Source organism: Camelus ferus, chromosome 4, assembly GCF_009834535.1.
Source record: "Camelus ferus isolate YT-003-E chromosome 4, BCGSAC_Cfer_1.0, whole genome shotgun sequence".
NCBI classification, from domain to species: domain Eukaryota; kingdom Metazoa; phylum Chordata; class Mammalia; order Artiodactyla; family Camelidae; genus Camelus; species Camelus ferus.
The window spans coordinates 33,158,937-33,180,127 of NC_045699.1; the positions used below are offsets into that span (position 1 = coordinate 33,158,937).

General features: G+C 40.6%; 1 protein-coding gene and 1 non-coding gene across 7 annotated transcripts in view; both read right to left on the reverse strand.

Moving 5' to 3' along the window:
• The window catches only part of DOCK8 (dedicator of cytokinesis 8), a 223,965-nt gene that overhangs the window by 66,730 nt on the left and 136,044 nt on the right, over nt 1-21,191 (reverse strand). For all 6 annotated transcript variants that reach the window (XM_006192725.3, XM_032477776.1, XM_032477777.1 and 3 more), the window contains 6 exons: nt 7,874-7,991; nt 6,355-6,425; nt 5,131-5,269; nt 4,408-4,509; nt 1,329-1,424; nt 391-625 (listed from right to left, as the gene is read on the reverse strand). In XM_006192725.3, the coding sequence (XP_006192787.1) occupies nt 391-625; nt 1,329-1,424; nt 4,408-4,509; nt 5,131-5,269; nt 6,355-6,425; nt 7,874-7,991 (761 nt within the window). The remainder of the gene's footprint in view (nt 1-390; nt 626-1,328; nt 1,425-4,407; nt 4,510-5,130; nt 5,270-6,354; nt 6,426-7,873; nt 7,992-21,191) is intronic.
• Nucleotides 14,044-14,115, reverse strand: TRNAV-AAC. The gene has a single exon. It is a non-coding gene; the product is annotated as a tRNA-Val (tRNA).

A 21,191-nucleotide genomic window follows, 5' to 3' on the forward strand; every position in this document is an offset into this window, starting at 1 on the left:
GTTGAGAGAGCTCCTTTCCTTCCATTGAATATGGGTTGTCTTACTTCTTTAAAACATCGCATTTCCCTGTTGGTCAAGTGAACAAAGGTATCTTAGAGGTAAAAGAAATCTGTCAATTACTAGGAATGGAATTGGAAAAACTGCCTACAATCATTCAATACATTTATTTTAAACAACTGTAATTTTAAGCATCCTGTATTACTGTTTCTTTTCTTTCTTTCTTTAACATCCAGGGAGTCTCAGAAAAACAGCACTGGACGTGGCCTCCCTTGGACTCACATCCTCAGTAGGAAAGGAAGATCACACCATTCCTGCTCCTGGGACTTCTGGGAAATCATGTTTCATAAAACGAGGCCCTGCCTGTCTCCTCCGGCCCCCGGGGCCCCCTACCTGTCTGGCCAGCAATGACCATGGGCTGCACAAACAGCTGGAAGAGCTTGTCCAGCATCAGGTGCAGGAAGAGCACGAGGGGCTCCAGGCGGGAGGAGTTCAGGCAGATGATGCTGAGCTTCAGCTCGTGCTCTAGTGTTGACTCACTGATCTTCTGGTCCAGCACGCGGATGGGGAAGGTCACCTGGCTCTCCAGGGAGTGGCAGAGGATGAAGAACTTCTCCAGGTGGTTGTCCTGGGAAGGCAGACGGCAGGTCTTGTGGGTCTCGGCCCCTCACCGATGGATTCACAGACACAATCAAACCACCCCTTCTAGGCAGAAACTCTTACTCCGTGTTTCAGATCTTATGTTCTAAGACAGGGATGTTTCAGACCCCAGTTGTGAGCTTCTTTGTAGGGTGATATGCACCAAATAGAGCCTCTCAAAAATTGTTAACTGAAGAAAAATAATGTGGACTCTGATGTTTTCTGTGAGCTGAGACAAGCAAACACACTGTCAGCACAGGGGTCTAAGCAGATGCAAAACTCAGACAGTGGCAGAAAAAGGAGGGGAAGAAGAATTAAAAAAAAAAAAAAAGAAAAGAAAAAAAGCTGGAGAAATGGCAGAATTGCAAGAATTACAGAGGGAAATGAGACAGCAGCAGGAAAGTGTTTAAATGAAGTCTCTCCACAAAATTTCTCAGCCAACAGGGCAGGAACCAGATTCCCTCACTTAGGTGCTCATCATTTTTATATAGTCTTTCTATTTAGACAACAAATAACATCTGAACAGGCTTGCAACATCCCACAAAAAAAACTAAGGATGAATTTTGTTTTATCCATCACAAAGATTTTCGTTGATTTTTTAATTGGACTGTCCTTAGAGGTTTCTCTGCTGTACCCTGTCTTCACTATTAGCCTTATGGCTCTGATTTGAACTTGACCTTGATGCTCCTTACCTGGGTGTGAACAGAAGAAACAGCTTGCACTTCAATATTGAATACTCCCTTGTGTCCTTCAGCCCACTTAATGGGTGGATTCTGTAAAGGGACTTTCTGTGTTAAAAGGAAATAAGGAAAACAAAGTTAGCAATTCGGTTCCCTTTTCTGATTACTAACAAGCAGAGCAAAGCGACTTGACTGTAAATGTCAGGGTTTTACAAATATAAAACTCCCTGGAAAACTAATGTAACTGGCTTTGGAGTTAGGAGCTCTGGGTTCAAGTTCAGTTCTGCATCAAACTAATTATTTTTACTTAGAAAATTTTTTTAAATTAATTTTTTAAAATGGAGGTACTAGGGATTGAAGCCAGGACCTCATGCATGCTAAGAACATGCTCTGCCACTGAGCTATTCCCTCCCCCTATTCTGACTTTGACAAGTCAATGAAACTCTGGGCCTTTGTTTTCTCATGCTGAAAGCAGGGGTTTGAATTGAGTGATCTGTCTTTAAACTTCCACCCAGCAATGATAAACTTTGATTCTAGGAACAGAAATAAAGCAATATCTCAGTGATTTTCTAATTAATCAGGGATGTCAAGACAAAGCACAGAATATCTTTTACAAGACCTGAAATCTTAATGTGTTTGAGCGCCTGCAGTTACTCTCCCTTTTAACAAAATGTTTCCAAGTAGCAGAAGAAAATGTTTCCTTCTAGGCTCCTGCTTTAATCACTCAAAATGACTCTTTTATACCATTTATATATCAATAGCCCTGCAGTTCTTAGAGACCATTTCTTGCCTTCAAATCCACTGTAATTGTCATCTCTAGAGACATCATACAGTGTTGAGTGAGGCACCCAGGCTGACCCAGACACAGGAGTGTGGACTTTGTGTCTCGCATTTTAACAGAGGAAGCAGGCTGTACTTGTAGGGGTAGGATGTGTGCTTGGGGTGAGGACCTTTGGAATTATCTCAGAGTCATAAACTGGGACCCAAAGCTGTATCCAACCCAGACAAGTGCGGTTTGGCCCAGCGTTGGAAACTTTGTTGAATTCGTTGTCAAAATTTGAAAGTCAGACAATTTCACATGAAAGGCTACTTTCAAACTGCTTTTGAGACTGGGAGATACAATAACACTGGTCTTATATTCCAGCATGGGATCTACGGAATGTAGGAGTGGCTGGTACCTTCCATGGGCAGGAACAAATTCCACCAGGACCTGGCACTCGCTGTTAATGAGTCTGACTCTTGGGACACTGGAATTTGTCATCTTTGATCTAAAGGCAACGCTATCCACTAAAAACATAATATGAGTCATATGTGTCACTTAAAATTTTCTAGTAGCCACATTAAAAAAAACCTTTTAAAAATGTGATAATTTTAATACTATTGAACCCAATATAGCCTAAAGATTATTGTTTTAATATGTAATCAATGTAAGAAATTATGAATGAGATATTTTACATTCATTTTTCTCTTCTTAGTCTTTGAAATCCAGTTTGTATTTTATTCTTACAGCATATCTCAGTTTGAACTAGTCATATTTTAATAGTCTCATGTGGCTAATGGCAACTGTACTGGACAGTTTAGGTCTAAAAGATATCAGGAGAAGCTGAGGGTATATTGATGAAGATAGCTTAGGGTAAGTAGGAAAAAGGAACTAATATTTACTTAAGCATTGAATTTATTACTTGATATGCATTGTATCATTTAATGTTCACGGCAACCTTACAGGCAGGTAACAGGTTTCACCCTTACTCAGAGAGTATAAGCAACTCACTCATGTTCACATAGCTAGGGCATGGGAGAATCTGGATTTTTGGATCCAGTTTTGGTTGTCTCCTAACCTAAGTTCGTTCTGCAGCATTAAGAAGGGAATTGGGTGTTCTAGGAAATTAGAATGTGCAGCTTGATGATGAAAAGGTGGTTTTGAGGGCTTCAGCAAGGGTCTATGTGTCCAAATCACAATCAGGGAATATCTGTGAACAACTCAGGTTGATCTTAGGTGGTTTTGAGGAGAGCAGTTTTGATCTAAAGCCAGGCATTCCTCTGTGGCCCACAGTAAAGGAAGCTTCTCTCTTCAGGGTGAAAAAGAAAATAGAAAGTGGAATGGGTGATGGGTAGTCAGAGTAGAGAAGAAATTTCACTCTAAAGGTAGAACAAAATTCAAATTCTTAGGAAATTTTTCAACTGAAATTTGCAAGGAAAACAAAAGAGATGAATGGGGAACCTATAGATTAAATAAGAGTCTTAAAAGACATAGCAACAATATGTATGAACCTTATCTGGATCCTGCTTCACAAACAACTGTAAAAAAAAATACATCTATGAGATAATTGGCAACTTGATCACTGACTGGATATTTGAAGATATCAAGGAACTATTACTAATTTTTAAGAAGTGACAATGGTATTGTGATGGTTTCAAAAAAGAGCCCTTATGAAATGATATGATGTCTGGGATTTGCTTCAAAATAATACTTATTGATGTAAACCTGCACCAATCAGACTGAGAAGCATGGGAGCTGGTGCAGTCAGAATGGAGGGTTCACGGGGCTCTCTGTAAATGGGTGGGTTGCCCAGAGTGGGTGGGCAAGAGGCAGCACAGGAAACAGGGTGAAGGAAAGGACCATTGACATTGGGATCTTTAGAGGAATAAAAGCCCTAAATCCCTCTAGGGACCGTGCCAACTGACCCTGAGGAGAGACGGACGGAATCTGGCACGGGAACCTTTGGTAAGGATCGGTGCCGGGAGCAGCTGTTGTCACAGGTGGGCTCTATTTGCTTCCCCTTTAATAACATGTTACTTTGTAAATCCTTTTGTGGTAGATAATGCAAGGTAATGCTGCCTGGGTACTGGCTGCATCTACCAAACCTTTTGAACTGGTGACAGTCCAAATGAATGAGGTCTCACAGCCAGGTATTTCTCCCATCCTATCAGGACGAGGTGCTCTCAGAAAACACCACGTGCTCACAGATGACTGCTCCCAACAACATGTTGAGCATCCCTGGTCATGTTTAAGGGGATGAGAAGTGGGTCTGGAGAGGTGGACCAAGACCACGGCTAGACAAGAAACAGCTACGGCCAGCTTGCTGCTTACCTCTGCAGAGTGCATGGAGTAGTTGGGTGGCAGCTTTTCCAAGGCAACTGGGAGACAGTAGGATCCAGTTTGAAGACGTTCATTTAAGAGAACTGGCAGCCACTGAAACAGATGATGTAAAGAATAAAATGGCATTTATTACAGCATATAATTCTGGCAATTTATCTAGTTCACAATAATCAAATGCAACTAAATAATGATTAGGTATTGACCAGGGCTCTTTTGGGGCAGTAATTTCTGTCAAGTTCTTTGCATTTTAAATTCCCTGAGAGTTCCTGAGATGGTAATGTCAATGATTCACTGCTTTCAGAGCCAAAGTAGTAGCATTTTTCTTTCTAGCCAATGTTTGTGTGTGTCTGGACAACATCAACGTTTACTTTACCTTTTATATATTGTAAAGAGATAACTTTTTCCCCTTGGAGAAAAAAGAGCTATTTTTATGTGTGAAGCATATATGTAAAATTTAGAAATAATGGACACAGCAATGCTTTTTTTTTAAGAAATGAGGATTCTTTCAATATTTGTCACAACTAGCTTTTGTTTCTGAAATTTGTCACTTGCTAAGTCAAGTCATCTCTGCTCTCTGCTATCATCTGATTTGCCACATTTTGCTACTTCTGACAGGAAAAAAAGCAAGTGAATAAAATTGAGCTGTTTATCTCTGCAGGGACCTCGGAGGCACCATCAACCTCAGTGTGAACCTGCAAGTGGAAAACAACTCACTGAATATCCCAGGAGACTTTCGACAGAGTTTCCTTGCTTCTGCTGACAGCTGATATGATAGAAGGTGAACAGGAGGTGGTGACTGACTGTGAGCTTAGCAGGGAGCTTAATTTTCACTTCTTCGTAGAAGTCAGGAGACCTGTTTCAAAAGCACATTACACACAAATAACTTGTAGCAAGAATGATGGCTTCTCTGACTATAAACTGTAACATCACGGGCCCTTTGCCCCTCAGAACTGGCCTGCTTGGTGCTTTGCTTTTCATTTTACATCAGTCTGCTCCCAAGCTGGATGTTCTTGAGACCAAGCTCCTGTCACTGGATTCATTTCACTTACATAAGGCTACTTACAAACTAAAAGCTTTGTCAGGAGGAAAAAAAAAAATCCCTGCACACAATGGGAAAATCCAACAATTTAATCTGCACAGGGGATGAGGCTCGGAGTCTGCTGTGACTTCCTTTTCTATCTCTACCCCAAGAACAGGGACTGGCTCATGGCCGGCACACATCAAAGGATTTTGGGGAAATGAATGATGCAGGAAGGAAAGGGGACCTGATTTTATTGAATTATGAAGTCCCAAGTAGTTTACTAAGGGCCTCATGTACTTTACTCATTTAATCCTCATTGCAATCCAGGAGGGTGGGTTCAGAGAGGTACTTAAATGGGCCAAGGTTATTGGGCCGGGACCAAACCCAAGTCCACCTGACTCTCTACAGATGTTGCTCCCCTACCTGGAAATGTGAATAACAGTTTAGACCGTATTCTGTGACTCAATTTACCTACATAAAAATGAGTGTTCCATTTCTCCTTTGGTCAACTCAAATCTTCTTCAAGCAGGTAGAGGTGTAGGTGTGGAGTGGTGTGTAGAAGACAAGGAGACAGAGCAAGGAGGGCTAGATTTGGTTTCTGGCCCCTTCAGTATCTCAAGGCAAGGCAAGAAATTAATTTCTTTATGTAACACCATAAAATCTTTCTGTATAGAAGAATAGAAGGTTCCAGAAAAGTCAAAACAATACTAGGTTCTTAAAGACATCTTCTCCCAGTTACAGTTAATGGTAAAAAGTGTGTGTCTCCAACACAGAATCAGGGAACTGGCATGGATTTCCTCTCTGCCCTAGTCCCTGAATTATAAAAACTGTTGGGAGGAATCACCTAAAGGGTTCAGAAAAGCCAGGACATAAGGAAACAATCTTGGCATGTGTTTAGAGCTCTGAAATATACTTACTTGTTATGGTATGTAACGGCTGTGTACACTTCCTGCAAAAATTCAGGCCCGTTGGATTTTCCAAAGATGACCTGTTCACCAGTATAGAAAGGGCCAAGTTAATTGTGATATTTGGGTAAATCATATCAACTATTATCAGTCCAACAGGATGTTCTGGTCTCACAGAGCTGCACTTCGTATATTAAGAATGCTGAGTCCTACAACTGGCCCAACTGCACATTGATGCAGGAGAACTGGCTATGAAGGGTCAACTGAGATCCCAGAGGGCTACAAGTTTCTGGGACTGGGAAACCAGTGCCCCCGACTCTGCCTCTGCTGGTAGGTCTGCACAACATGACATAGTTTTGCCCTTAATGAGAGATCCCTGGTCTAGGCTCTTTCCCTTGGTCACTTGGGTTATCAGGACCTTTGCTGGCCACACATTTATGCTATTGAGAAAAAGTCACCTCCCTGGGCCTGATTCAGCCATAAAGACACATGATTTCACAAGTGGATTCACTTTTGGGTAAAGAAAAAAGAACCCTCCTTACTAGATGCAGTACTGCCCACGCCAGGTCCCAGCGCTTGGTGAGTGGAGGACAGGCTGGAATTTGGCCCTGACTCACCCCACACTGGGTACCTTGGCTACCATCAAAATCTGCACAGCTGTACCTGGCTGTCCTGGAGGACCTGTCAGGGGCCAGAGCAGAGAGAATGGGGTGGGCGGTTCCTCCTCTAGGATTTCTTTCCCACCACCATTGCAAGAGGACACCTTGCAGTGGGAAGTAGGTGGGAAATTAGGAAGATAGAAAAAAAAAAAAGGTAGATATTTGAACAAAGGAAGAACTGGAAAAAAAATGACTTCACTAGAAAGGTATATTAGCTGAATTCTATGACTTAAAGAAAATAACAGTAGCTAACCACCCAACTTATTTAATGGCAAACGGTTAAAATAATTCAAATTCTGGCATTCTGGGTTCCTTAGAGAACACTGTATTATGTATTTATCATTTGATTTATATTTTGTGTCAGGATGAAGATCCACTCCTAAAGGTGCTGAGATGACGTGTGTTTATCATCACCGGGCAGTACTTCATATTCATGTCTAGTTGTGGATCAGGGCTTGGGTACGTGTGTCCTGCAGTACATCTGGAAGTACATACAGCAAATGTGGCTGATGCCTTGGGCCCATCTCTCTACTTAGGGTGGAGGGCTGTTAGGGTGGTGTGGAGAGAATACATGATATTTTTCAGTTCTCTAAAATGATCTGCACTTTCAAACTTGACAGCTCACTGTGGAATAATTTAGGAAAGAGGCTTTCACATTAGACTGGCCCTGTTTCCCCATCAGTATCCTGGGACCAACACTGGACCAGCCTAAAAAGCCTCTGTACTTTCGGGGTAGTGCTGGCCTGAATCAATACACACTGTCGTCTTAGACAAGGAAAGAAAGCTGAGGAGCCCTGGAGTCTGTCTGCGTGAATTGACAAGGGACGTTCAGCCCACCCTGGTTGGAGGCAAATGTTTATTTCCCTCTTTACCGGCATAGCATTGCTGGCATCCTCTCCACACATAAACTGGATCTTTATTGTGATGTTCCGGGCAGATGCTAGCTTGTTAGCAAAGTTCAGCCTCTGTGGGTAGACATAGAGAAGGTTTCTGGGAAAAAAAGCAAAAGATGAAGAACCAATCAGTAAGGTCTAGAGTTTATTTTAACCAAGTTCTTCAGGGAATGCTAACGCCTGCACTCATGAAGTGATCGTTTTGAATGAGTTTCTCCTTTCAGAAGGGAAGTGTTTTCGGAGGCAAGAGTGAGTCAGTGTTGATGCTTCCTCTTGAGCTGCAGTCATCTGATAATAACCCACACTGCTCTCTGTTTTGTGACACATGAAGAGGTATCTGCTGCTGCTGAGAAAGTCTTAATGCCTTGCAGTGTGAAATTCTGCCTATAGGTAACGATATGTCTGATACAAAGATAAGAAAGCAAAAAAATATCACTCATATGTGGAATCTGAAAAAAGAAAAAAAGAAAGAGGAAGACACTAATCAACTTACCTACAAACAGAAACTGGTTCACAGACATGGTAAACAAACTTATGGTTACCTTGGGGAAAGGGGGTGGGACAGGATAAACTGGGAGTTCAAGATTGGCAAACAGTAACAACTATATAAAAAAAAAGATAAAAAATAAATTATTTCTGCATGGCACAGGGAACTATATTCAATATTCTAAAATAATCTATAATGAAAATGAATATGAAAATGAATGTATGTATGTGTATGACTGCAACATTATGCTGTACCCAGAAATTGACACATTGTAGCTGACTATACTTTAATTTTAAAAAATTATACTTAAAGAAAAAAGATTCAGCTCATCTTAAACAAAACTCATGGCCATAGATGATGGCCTAATTTCATTTCTCCTCTTTCTCTTTTTTCTTTCTAATGTTTATGTAGTAGTTTCAGTTTCTTATTGGCATGACGTTCTGTATTGTTTTGACTTTCTTTTCTCATCTAAGATGACAGTTCAAACCTCCAAGCCCAATTAGCTGCATAACAATAACACAACCCTATGAATAATATATCCATCTACTCAACAACTATAGGACAGGTACTAGGCTGACTACAAATTTGTATATTTTTCTTTCTATTTGCATTATTACTAGTATAATCCACTAAAAGGTAAGCTCCATAGGGCAGGGATTTTTATGTGATGTTTTTGATTCACTGATGTATCTTGAGCAGCTAGAACAGTACCTGGGTGCTAAAAAAATACTTGAATAAATGAACAAATAAATGCCTATACTTTCAGTTAATCATATTCCTGAATTAAAGAAACAACAGTGATACTGACATTTATATAGTACTTATCCTAAGTCAGGCAATGTTCCAAATACTTCATATGTATTAGTTTGTTTAGTTTCTCACAATTATCCTGTAGGTAGGTACTATTTTCATGGCATCACCCCCACATCACAAATGAGGAAAAAATGAGATAGAGATGTTAAATAACGCCCCAAATCATATAGGTTGGAAATGACAATCAGGAATTGAAGTCAGGCAGTCTGGATCCAGAAGTATGCTCTTAACCTCTAAGCTATATTCCCTCAGGTAAGACTCCCATTAAATATGATAAGAATGGTCTTTTCAGACTGTTATTTATGACATCTCTCAGAGACAAGCTCACCTTAATTTTCTGGATCCCATCAACAGTACGCCAAAAGCTGATTCAATTCGTTAGTGTCATGTTCTCTGGGAAAGTGTCTTGTCCTCCTCACTCTTGGACCACAGTTGTAACTCCTGAGTAACACGTTCTCCCAAACAGATACGTTCTTGCCCCAAAGGCTTCAAGACAACAAAACAACCTTTGTGTGAACTAGACACCAGGAGGGCAGTGACCAAGAAGGAGGTTCAGGTGACCAGATTTCCTGTGAATATTTTCGTAAAACTTTACAAGGATTTGCATATGAATCAATACCAGGGTTTCTTAGCCTCACCACTAGTGACATTTTGGACTGGACAATCCTTGTTGAGGGGACTGTCCTGTGTACAATAGGATGTTCAGCAGCATCCCTGGCATCTACCCACTGGATGTTAGCAGTATCTCCCCCTACTCAGTTGTGACTATCAAAAATGTCTCCAGACATTGCCAGATGTCCCCAGGTGGAGCAAAATCACTCCCATTTGAGAATCAGTGAACTATATATGTGAATTTGTGCATTACAGATCTATACAATTATACCTGGCAAACATCCTATCTTTAATAGATATAGTCAATGCCACCTACTGGGTCCATGCTCATGTGTAAAGTTTGTTCCATTGGAACAAGTCAATGTAAAGTCAATATTCAAGTATGAGGCAGAAGAGGAAACATTTTAATATTTGATTTATGAGATATGGGGTAGTCAGGGACTGGAAAACCAAAAGAGAAAGACTAGGCTGACACTGACTCCATTCTCCAGCTCTAACCTCTTCATTGTGATAACCACAATGACCCTCCCTCTGTGTGTGAGTGCACGCATGTCACGAAAATGGTCTTTTTGGACCAGTATTTGCATAAATCCATGAATTTACTCCATGGCTTTTCCTTGCTACAACAATATCCACAGTTACAACACTAATAACCACAACCTTGAACAAGACCAAATGAATGGGCTGAGTGGACCTGGGTCTGATGGACATGCAGACTGACCCAAGAAAATAATTTGGTTCCAGATGTACAAATAAAGCAGGAGCCATGTTACAAAGCTAATGTGCAAGGGAGAGCCATTGAGAGTATTCTTGTGAACTACCAGGGACAGGTGGGTTCCTGCTCAGAACCTCTGTTCTGGTCTGGTACAAGGATGTGAGGAAATCTCTGACCATTTTGAAATAGGAGCAACCCTCAGAGCTAAGTAGATAGGAGATTAGAGGGGCCAGTAGTGGGAAGCAGGCCTTCTTTAAAAGAAAAATCACATGCCATAATCTAGCTTCACTTTCAGAGTGAGTTTGAAATTTGATTTTGTAATCTGTTTCATACAATTTATCGTTGTTAGCAGCAAAGATACTTATTTCACTGATTGTCATAAAACCTTTAGTCTTACACCAGGTATCAAGCTAAGGCTAATTCCATTAGCCTGGTGGGCACTGAAAACCACACCACAAACCAGTGTGGTCCAGCCTGTTCTACAGAACCTCTGTAAAACGTTAACAAGTGTGTGGGGAAGTGGAGGGGGTAGCTTATCAAATGCTACTGGGAAAGACTGGGGTAAACCAACCTAAACAGGCCAATGTGCCTTGAGAATTGCTTAGAGGGGGAGAGATTCTGATCCTTTCCCCAAATGTTTTGACCTCAGAACTCATTTCATTGATTTCTTCTTTCACAGTATACTTCATAAGTCTAATATTCTGAGAAATCACTTGGGAAAACATTAAAATAAACTTTGGCTACAGAGGAACATTCCACATCAAAGAAGGAAACATTAGAGCACAAGGATTCTCTACTGAAATATCCTGCACAATAATAAATGCTCTCAGGTATTCCAGAAAAGAAAAGGATACTTGGAATATTGTGTGTTCTACCAAGAACACACAGGAGCCACTATTTTGCATGTGCAAGTTCAAAAGCCATGGAGGCAAATGAATAGGATTTCCTATGTCTTACTTTAGTCTCTCTAGACTGGGCAATTCACTGGAGGCTGAATGGGGGTGACACCGTGCTGGGAACAGATTTGAGTTGCTCTGTCCTTTGACCTCTCCAGGCCACTCTGCCTACTGGATTGTAGCATCATTGCCCTGGCATCGTAGCAACTGGCACACACATTTCCCTTTGCCTGATAGTCTCTGTTTCCAGCTCTTTCTAGACACCATCTTACCCACTTACTGAACTCTGTTTTAATAGAGTCATAACTGACTGTGAATGGTCATGTGAACTGACTACTTCCTATATTCAAGTGAAAAAGAAGATAAATGTGAGAAAATGATTTCAACAAAGGGAAAAGAATTAAATTTAGATGATGGGCAGAATACTCAATGAGCTTCAAATGTCAGTGACATGTAGGTGGCCTCCCCAGGAAAAAGATGACAGACCATGGATGACACAGTGAAGGGATTAGTATAGAATCCTGGGGTGTGCCAACTGGGAGGCACCTCGCCTGAGCCCCAGCTTTTATCAATGAGAAGCCAAGGCCATGAGAGGTGAAGTGACAGTGCACTCTGGGAGTTAGCTAAGGAGTGGGCACAGGATCCAGTTTAGTACTGTTTCGACTCCACAACATGGCTGTCTCAGTGATGCCTTCCAAATCTGCCTTTGTCAAACTGGGGGAGCCCAATTTCGATTCAGGTAGATATAGCTGAACCTCAGATGCCATCAGGAGAGGCCGTGGAACAGTGGAAGGAGGCAGTTCACAGATGGGATGCGGGGATATGTGTGAGGTGGATATCCCTTTCTGCTCACCCTTGTTCACCTCCGCTGCCACCACTCCTATCGGCAGAGCTGATGTTTATGGAGTGGCTATGTCGGGGAGTGGTTCTCTGAAGCCAGAGAACCGGCCTTGGGCAAGTTACTTAGCTTTTCCAAAGGCCCAGCAGGCTTAATGATTGTGCCTCCTTTACAGGGCTGTAGTGCACATGAATGAGTGAGAACTTAGTAAATGATAGCTAGGTGATGATTATTCCCTTCATAGAGCTAATAAGTCAGACACATGCCCCAACCTACACCCTCCACTCCAAACCACACTCATTTCTCATCTGGATACCTGCAACGTTTTCCCAGTTTCTTGACTTCCACACTTGCCCCTTACAATCCACTCTTCATGTATTGGTCAGAGGGATCTTTCAAAAGTGTAAAATAGATTATGTCAGGACCCTACAAGGGGTTCCTAAACATCTTTGCATGGGCCCTACATGACCTGGCCCTTGGTGATCTCTCTGATTTTACCAGTCATTACTTTTCAGGAAGTGGCCTTCTTCAAGGCCTAGAATATTCCAAATATTCTCAGCTCGGGGCTTTTGTAGCTGTCATTCTCTCCGACCAGAAGAGTTCATTCTTTCCCTTTTAGAATTATATCATGATCATATGTACATATGATTATGCAAACAATATATGATTATAAAATAATGTGTATCCATTTTTAAAATCTTGAATACTTGAAAAGTACAGAAAAGTAGAAAAAAATAAAACAGCCACCATCTGATATCCTGCTGCATTGAGGAAAATCACTGCTAAGACTGGAGAATTTCCTTCTGGTCTTTTTCCCTCTAAATAAACAACATTTTTATCAAATATTTTATATACAAAACTTTATCTTATTTTTGTGGTCATTTATCATTGTTCAGTTATGACCATTTCCCCAGTATAAATAAACATGATTCCATATTATGAAGATGCCATTATTCACACAAATGGCCTCCAAAGATAAGCATTAAGATTATTTCCTTTTTTGCAAATTACAAAGCTGTGATGAACATTTTATATATCTTGTCCCTCTGCAATGCAGTATACTTTTGGAAGAATCCCTTTTAGTTCTATTCTTCATCTTTAACTTAATTGAAAAGATACCAATCAACATTTCTTTATGCTGTGCTTGAAGAAATAATGAGGCAGAGTTTGTAAAAATGCTTTGAAGTAGCTAGATGAAAGGGTCTGTGTAAATCACAACAGTAGTAGTCTTGCCAGACTGGATAAGCAAGTTAGCTGTCACTAAACCCACTCCTATACTCCAATAAAGGGACACCACTTGCCTCTCCCACACAGCCCACCACACTGGTCAATGATTTTGTACACCGCTTCCAAAGGGGTGACAACCCATGTAGTCAAACATCATCACCACGGGCATTCAAGTGTTCTGCCCCATACTGAATGCACTTTCCACAGAGTACAGAGCAGGAAGGGAACTTCCTAAGAATTTAGTCCAATATCGCTTTTTGCAAGCCAGAAGGCTGACTCCCAGGAAGATTAATTGACTTTGCTTAAGAATTTGTTTTAAGAAGATGCATTTCCCAAGGATCATCATATTTCTTACCGGCAAGAATGCTAAGTGATATGTTTTGTGAAATCTGTGTGATTAAAAATATTCTTTTAAGTTGTATTGTATTTTAAAAAAAATCCTCTACAAACAATGCACCCCTGAATGTCTGTATCAGTAGTAACTGCTTCCATTACTTGATTTTTGTTTGTTTGTTTTGTTTTTTTGTGGGGGGAGGTAATTAGGTTTATTTATTTATTTAATGGAGGTACTGGGGATTGAACCCAGGACCTCATGCATGTTAAGCAGGCACTCTACCATTGAGCTATATCCCCTCCTCAAGTATACATGATTTTTAAGAAAGGAATGTAAGAAAATAATAATGTTCTCTCTTGGAAGGGAAGATCTGCCTGCATGGTCAATAATCTAGAGCCTAAACCAGGTAAGAGTAATTACTAACAAATGGTTAACAGGCTCATGTGGGTTTTTTTGCATATATATATTCTATTTCAGATTCACATATTTTATATGTGGTAAATTAAATGCCTCATATTAGCTAGGGAAGAATCCTAAGAATTAAATTGTCTAACAATTTTTGAGACGACAGCCCATAACTGAAATAGAAATCAACTGTTATGGCAAAGTTATTTTGAGTTACTATAGTAACTACAGGTCCAATGTATGTGCAAGGCCTTTAGTATAATCTCAGCTTTCCCCGAACGAGGACAAAAATGGTTCTCTTCAGTCATATGCATCACAACATAGAACAGGACAGGTGGTATTAATCAACAATTTCCCTTCCAGAGCTGCTTCCCATGGCTTCTCTTGATTACAAACTATTTTAGAATCTCCGCGTTCTTTCCACTGATTCAGCAACAGCCCCTCAACTTATTTTTAAAACTGCTATGACTGAGCAGCTCCAGGAAGTTAGAGGTTAACTTGTGGAAGCTGGTCATTCTTAGATCCAATCGTTGATCCAACTCTGCTCTTTACTGTCTTGGGATCATCCTCTATTTCTTTTGCTGACAATATGTTAAACTCAAGTAACCTTGAAATCTTTCAGAGCCACAATGTCAAAAACTTCAGTTTGGCTTCTCTTCAGCTTAGTCTATTTATCCAGTGCAAGGAAACAAAGGGAAAAACTGCCCTGCCATGTTTTCCCGGGATGACATCAATGTTCTCTCCCATGGGCTTCTCCAGCTCGGAGTGGAGCTCAAGGAACAAGTGAGCTAGAGTTAAAAGCACACTGGCCACCTGTTTAAACAACTGGACACTTGGAAACACCTCCTTGGCTGAGCTTCTACCACGAGTCGGCCAACAGGGGAGGAAGAAAGGAGGCCTGGGGAGGACAGCTGAGCAGCCCGACAGAAGGAATGAACGCCTCCATCTGCTGGTTGCAGGGATGAAGCCCAGGGAGAAATTCAGTGAGAAGCTAAACTCACTGGAGCACAAGGTGCAGGAGGCTGTGCTCTTCAAGGCAGGTGGGCTTTCTCTTACGAGGGTGATGGGCGCCATCATGGTGAATTGCTTGTTACTGATAATTTGAGTTGGCCTCAACTCTAGCAGACTGAACAACAGGCCACAAAGGTAAGATTCATCAAGTTGGGGGAATTTTTCCTGTGTAAAAGCCTGGTTAAGAAGGGTGGTGGTGTAGATTAATCCTTTGGGATCCTTTGGGATGCAAATGCCTATGTATCTTCTATGTCTGGTAATGGCAACCGAAACCGAGTTTAGAATGAAAACATATTTGTGTCACTCACTCCCACACCTGCCAAGGAGTACACGGAGGACCACCCCGTCACACCATAGAGCCAAAAGCCTAGCCATCTATACTCTGAGACTATTACAGGGCCTTGGAAATCTCAAAGAGAGCCAAAGGATTAGCGACAGTTGTTCAAGCTCAAACAATCCTTGGTGCTTCCTATGTATCTCTTTGAAAGTGAGACTGAAGTGAGTTAAATGGCTTATCCTCACTGCATAATGTGGAATGAAAATTTAGAATATAAAAGGTTATGTACGAGAAGGCCGTAAGTATTCAGAAATTAAATGCACATAAAGGGTAAGGGTTAAAATACAATATGGTGAAATGAAAAAGGTAATTTGATTTTGAAATGGAATTGGTGTCAATTTTTTTTCTTTCTGTTATTTCACTATAGAACCTGTAGCAAAGTAATAATATCAAATACATGCTTTTTAAGAAAAAAAAGAGAAAAAAATAGCTGATTTGGGGGCCTGGATTATCTTCACTGTCTTTTGAGTATCAGTAATGCCTGGAATCTAAGCTGCCTGTATACCCGGGAAGATGGGCTTGTATGGAAACCCCTGATTAGCAGCCCTCACCAGATAAGATATTGGGTGAGAATGCCCTTTAAAAAACTCCAGAATGTTCTACAAATAGAAGGTGGACAAGGCAATTTTCTTGTGATACAAAAGGTTGGAGTTAAGTCTCAAATGTAATGATACTGGAGAAGTGCTTTTTAAACTGCTAAATATGACATAGATGAAGATTCTCTTCCTATTAAGATTGTGTAAAATGGCTGAGTGGGCAACTTTTAACACTCTGCATGACTGTGAGGTATTACAATATGTTACTTAAGGAATGGATCAATTTCTCTGGGTTTTTCGCTCCATCCTTCAGTTTATCTACATCGCTCTGTGTATCTCTTGGTGGCTCTCTCTCTGTCTTTAATCTGTATGTTTTATTCTGCCTCTGTTTGTGTCCCTCAGTCTCTCTCCTTCTCCATCTCTCTGATATACCCTCTTCCCATCTTTCTCTCTCTCACACCCTCTAAGATAATGGCAAAATGCTTTTGGAGGGAGCACTCCCCGGCTTTATCCAGTCACTGAAATCCATTTCCTTACAAGATCGCAAGTGTTTGATGACTTGCCACTCTGAGCTGGGGCTGGGTTGCAAGCCGGGTCGTGTTTTTCTCTTAGGATGACAGACACAAGAATCTATGATCTGTGAGTGTCTCAGGATTCCAAAAAATGCCTGAGATCCTCAAAAATGATTAGCTCCTAAACATGAAAAGTAAAACCTCAAAATCAAAATGAATGAATTTTAAATTAAATGCTTATCAAAAGTAACATTTTGTCAACTGAGTCAACAGTCACTCTACTCAGTTTAACCTACAGGCAAAAAAAGCTCCCCCCTACTTTGCAGACTGTTATAAAATTAGACATAGGGTACACGTAATAAATAAGGAAGTGGGTGCATCTTAGTATGTTTTACAGGATGTGTGGCCAGATGATTTGGGCTTAGGGAGGTCTTAAAAGGAACTTGGCTATTGATATGGGAAAGGGAAAGGATAAAATACCAGAGAAATTGGTTTTTCTGTTTTATTGGTTTTCTTACAGCTAGAGACACAAGTGTTGATTTAATAGCAGGTCACTAGCAACATGTACTAGACTGAAGTAGACAGGGGAGTAAATGCCTGTCTCTCCTGATAACAACACTATCGAAACAGCTTTCTGTATAAAAAGCTCTCCAGGCTTTTAAATAAACACTCTCAACCTAACTATTTTGGCAATTTCAAAGCAATTTCTTTTTCTTTCCTTGTGTTTTAAAACTCTCCCCCTCTAGCCCTTTTTGCAAAGACGGAGCCAAAGAATTGATGAACTATTTGCTGATGGAAATGCAGCAAAACCCTCTATATGACTAGGACGCGCTCATTCAAAAACTACACAGAAACTCTGGTGAGTCTCACTCCCTTTCATAATGTGTTAGCAACGGATTCTGATTCCAGCAGAACAAAATTCAAATGCCTATTAATATCAGTGATACCTTACAGTTATCTGATGTCTTTTAATCAAACATTCCAAAGAAAATTGCAAATCTAGGTATGTTATTCTGAGGTACCCAGACAAGGTGAGCAGCTGAGGAGGTGGTTTTATTTATCGTTCACATTTCACTCCCAGGAAAATTTATTTTAAATGGAATAATAAAAGTAGCTAACCATATTTAATCCTTACTGTTTGCAGGCACCATTCTGATAGTAACTAATAGTACCTATGACAGGTCCTACTATTAGTCTCTTTAGGCAGATGCTAAAACTGAGACACAGAGAGGTTGCATAACTTGCACAAAGTAACAAGGCTTGCAAATGGCACAGTGTAATTTAAATCTGAGTGCCCTGAGGCTCACACTAGACCCAGTGCCTGTAACCATTGCTGCTTCTAAGAACAACAGTAAACAGTCTCACTGGTCGACAATCAGACTCACCAGAACTTTATCATGATGTGGTCTTTTATTAAAATTATTTATAAGAGCTGAAGGATGTTTTCTCAAACAAACTATTTTAGTTAGAGGTTAGACATCTCAGAGCTTAATATCTGGTATATTCCAGAATCACGTAGGAAACCTGCAAACCTAACGTGGCTATATATTTTAGCGGGAGCATGCTTTGTAAGTACTTATGGGTGAGCTGAGACTTCGCTACTCAAAGGAAGTGCATGGAGGAGCAGCACCAGAATCAGCATCAGCATCACTTGGGAGCCAGTTAGGCTGCACCTCAGACCTGCTGGATCAGAACCTGCATTTTAACAACACCCCAGGTGATTCAAATGCACGTTCATGTTTGAGAAGCGCTGATCCAGGAGAACTCGTCTGGTTCTAATTTGGCAGACATGAATCCTGTAGTTCACTGTGGCTTTTTTTTTTTTTTTTTTTTTTTTTTTGGCTTGGCTGCTAGGAAGTTCAAAGTCAGATTTGCAACTGAGTTTTAAATGAACTGTTGAGCACATTAAAATATATTCTGGGTATTAAACCTTACCCAGGTTTACACTGATTTCTTTCTCCTTATTTTCCTTTCACCTAGATATTTTACATCTTGTTACACAATCTCCATAAGCTGCCTCAGACACTTTTTAGGATGGGAAGGTTTATAAATAAATGCTTAAAAATAAAACATTTGTCTTGTCATTCCATGGTCTCATGCCATTATTTGTTTTCACTCCTATTTCTAATATTTTAGGTTAGATCAAAGCAAAAACTCACAAAGGAATCAGTGAAAAATGGAAATGGAAAGAAAAATCCTAAGGTGTAGGGGGAAGAGAATGTTCCATCTTCACAAATCAGAGCAAGAAAGACAGAATGTGAAACTCATTCTAGGGCACCAGCCAGAGTCCACATAAGGCTGACTGCCCTGGGAAGTGGCACAAGATTGGAAGGAGGCACTGGGGACAGTTACAAGCAGCAGCTTGCCCTGTAGTAACCTCGTGCTCCTTGGGCTAGGCTGCAATGTTGTGTATAAATGCCGGTACTGTATTCTGAACTTCGGCCCCCGCCCCCATGCCCACAAAAAGCAAATGCAGTTGAGATGCCACAGACAAAATATTACCACATTGTTTAGAAACACTACAATAAATGACCCCATATTCTCTCTCTACAGTCTTGTTATGTTAAAAAACAATGCACTCAAAAACGGAAATCAAATGAGGGAGAGAAAAACAGAAACCAACAGCAAACTCTTAATACTTGTTACTGCACCACTTTTAAAGACTTTTGGGGGTTGGAAGTAATCTAGGCTTTCTCAATAGATGAGCTACAATTTAGACATCAAATATGGCGTCTTTACATAGAACAACTATTATAACTACTAAGAATTGAACATGAAAGAACAAAATGCTCTCAGCTCCTCTATTTGCAGAGTACTGGTTCTGTTACATCAGTCCCCATCCCTTCTTTTTATGAGACAGATAAAACTTCCTCTTAAGTGAGAGCTTGGAAAACCATCATTCCTATGAAATAAAACAGGACCTCAAGTTGGGGCAAAGAGAACACCACCTTTCAGAAACAGGTGAAAGCATAACCACTCTCCTTAAAACCCACTTCCTTGTTCAGGAAAAGTCCAGCTAATTTTCAATAGCAAGAGACCCAAAGGGAAAGTTGGGATGTTTATGATTGTAGGTCTGACCCAGATCAGATTCCCATTAAAAAGAACCACAAATATACAAGCATTCAAAACCTACTGGGGAAAACTGACTGCTTAAAGAAAAAAAAAGAAAAATCTCTCTCCAACCTTGCTTGAAACTTTTTAAAAGCAATATTTTGTTGATCTAACCGAAATTTTACTGGTTAGGATATCCATGTGACCAAATATTTTTTTTGACTCGGCTTAGCAGATTGAACTATTAAGTGGCTTATATATCATTCACTCCCACCTTCATATGAATTAGTTTACGCAGTTTCTTTCCTTCTTACAAAAAGGTTAGATTTATGGACTGTAGATATGAGTGGAGAAAGGAAATAAAAGGGATAAAGGGGTAATTATTAACCATGAGGCACTGCTTTGGGGAAGATCCCCAGTTGCTTAGGGTGTCAAGGAGAGCGACAAAGTAAGGGGAGGTGGGAAGGTACCCAATTCCAAATTTTTTATTCCATATTTTTTCCTAAAATGTTCTTAAACATGATACTGACAATGCAATCAAGAGGTTCACTGGATCGTTGCAGCTCTTCCAACTCCCAGCTACCATGATGTGGTTTTGAGGTCTAAGTCATTTGAATATTCTTTGTGATTCTCACTTAGGGAGAGCTCAGAAATTTGTTACATAGATCAAGCCCCAGTTGGTTTATTAGAACTCTATTTTCAGTGGGCTTTTTTGGATGACTAGAATAAGAATGTATTTTATTCTACATAAGCAAATTGGAAATACATTAGCAATATACATTTCAGATATCCTGCAAAACTCGCCCTTCCATAGCTACATTTTTGATTTCACTCAGAGGACTTATATAGATTTTATGTATTTATATAGATTTTATATATATTAACAGATGCTTGGGAGGTGAATGCATGGTGTGATGTAAAGGGGAGTGGGGTCGATAAGGAGCTACCTGCTGGGCAAGGGGATAAATGCCCTAATTCCTTAATATGCTCAGCTTAGGGTTTTTCCTCTACCACTGTGAATCTAAGAAAATGGGAAATCTGCTTTAACCTAGTTGGAAAAAAACCAAGTTCCCCCTACATGGTAGTCTTATTTCTTTGGAGTATGGGTTAGTAAGGGAGGGCTAGGGGTGGGGACTCTTCTCACCTCAGAGGATCTGTCAAGGAGTGGTTATTTTTCTATCAGGGAGAGACATGTTGCAGATGTCCTAGAAATCCACCAGGCTGATGAATTCTCCACAGCTAGCTCTGCCCTCAGCATGTGCAGCAGTAATCTAACCTCTCTCACTCACCCTCCCACCTCACCATGCTCCTTCAAATGCACACAGCTGGAGCACCCCAATTTTTCGTAGCTTGATTAAGAACTGTGGTAATAGCTTCTAGGACAGCTCCCAGTGATTCCTGCCTCCTGGTGCTCTCACTCCCTGTGTAGTTCCCTCCCCTCGCATATGGGCTGGACCTAGTGACTCGTTTCTAACCAGGAGAAGACAGCAAAAGGGACAGGATGTCACTTTAGAGATTAGGTT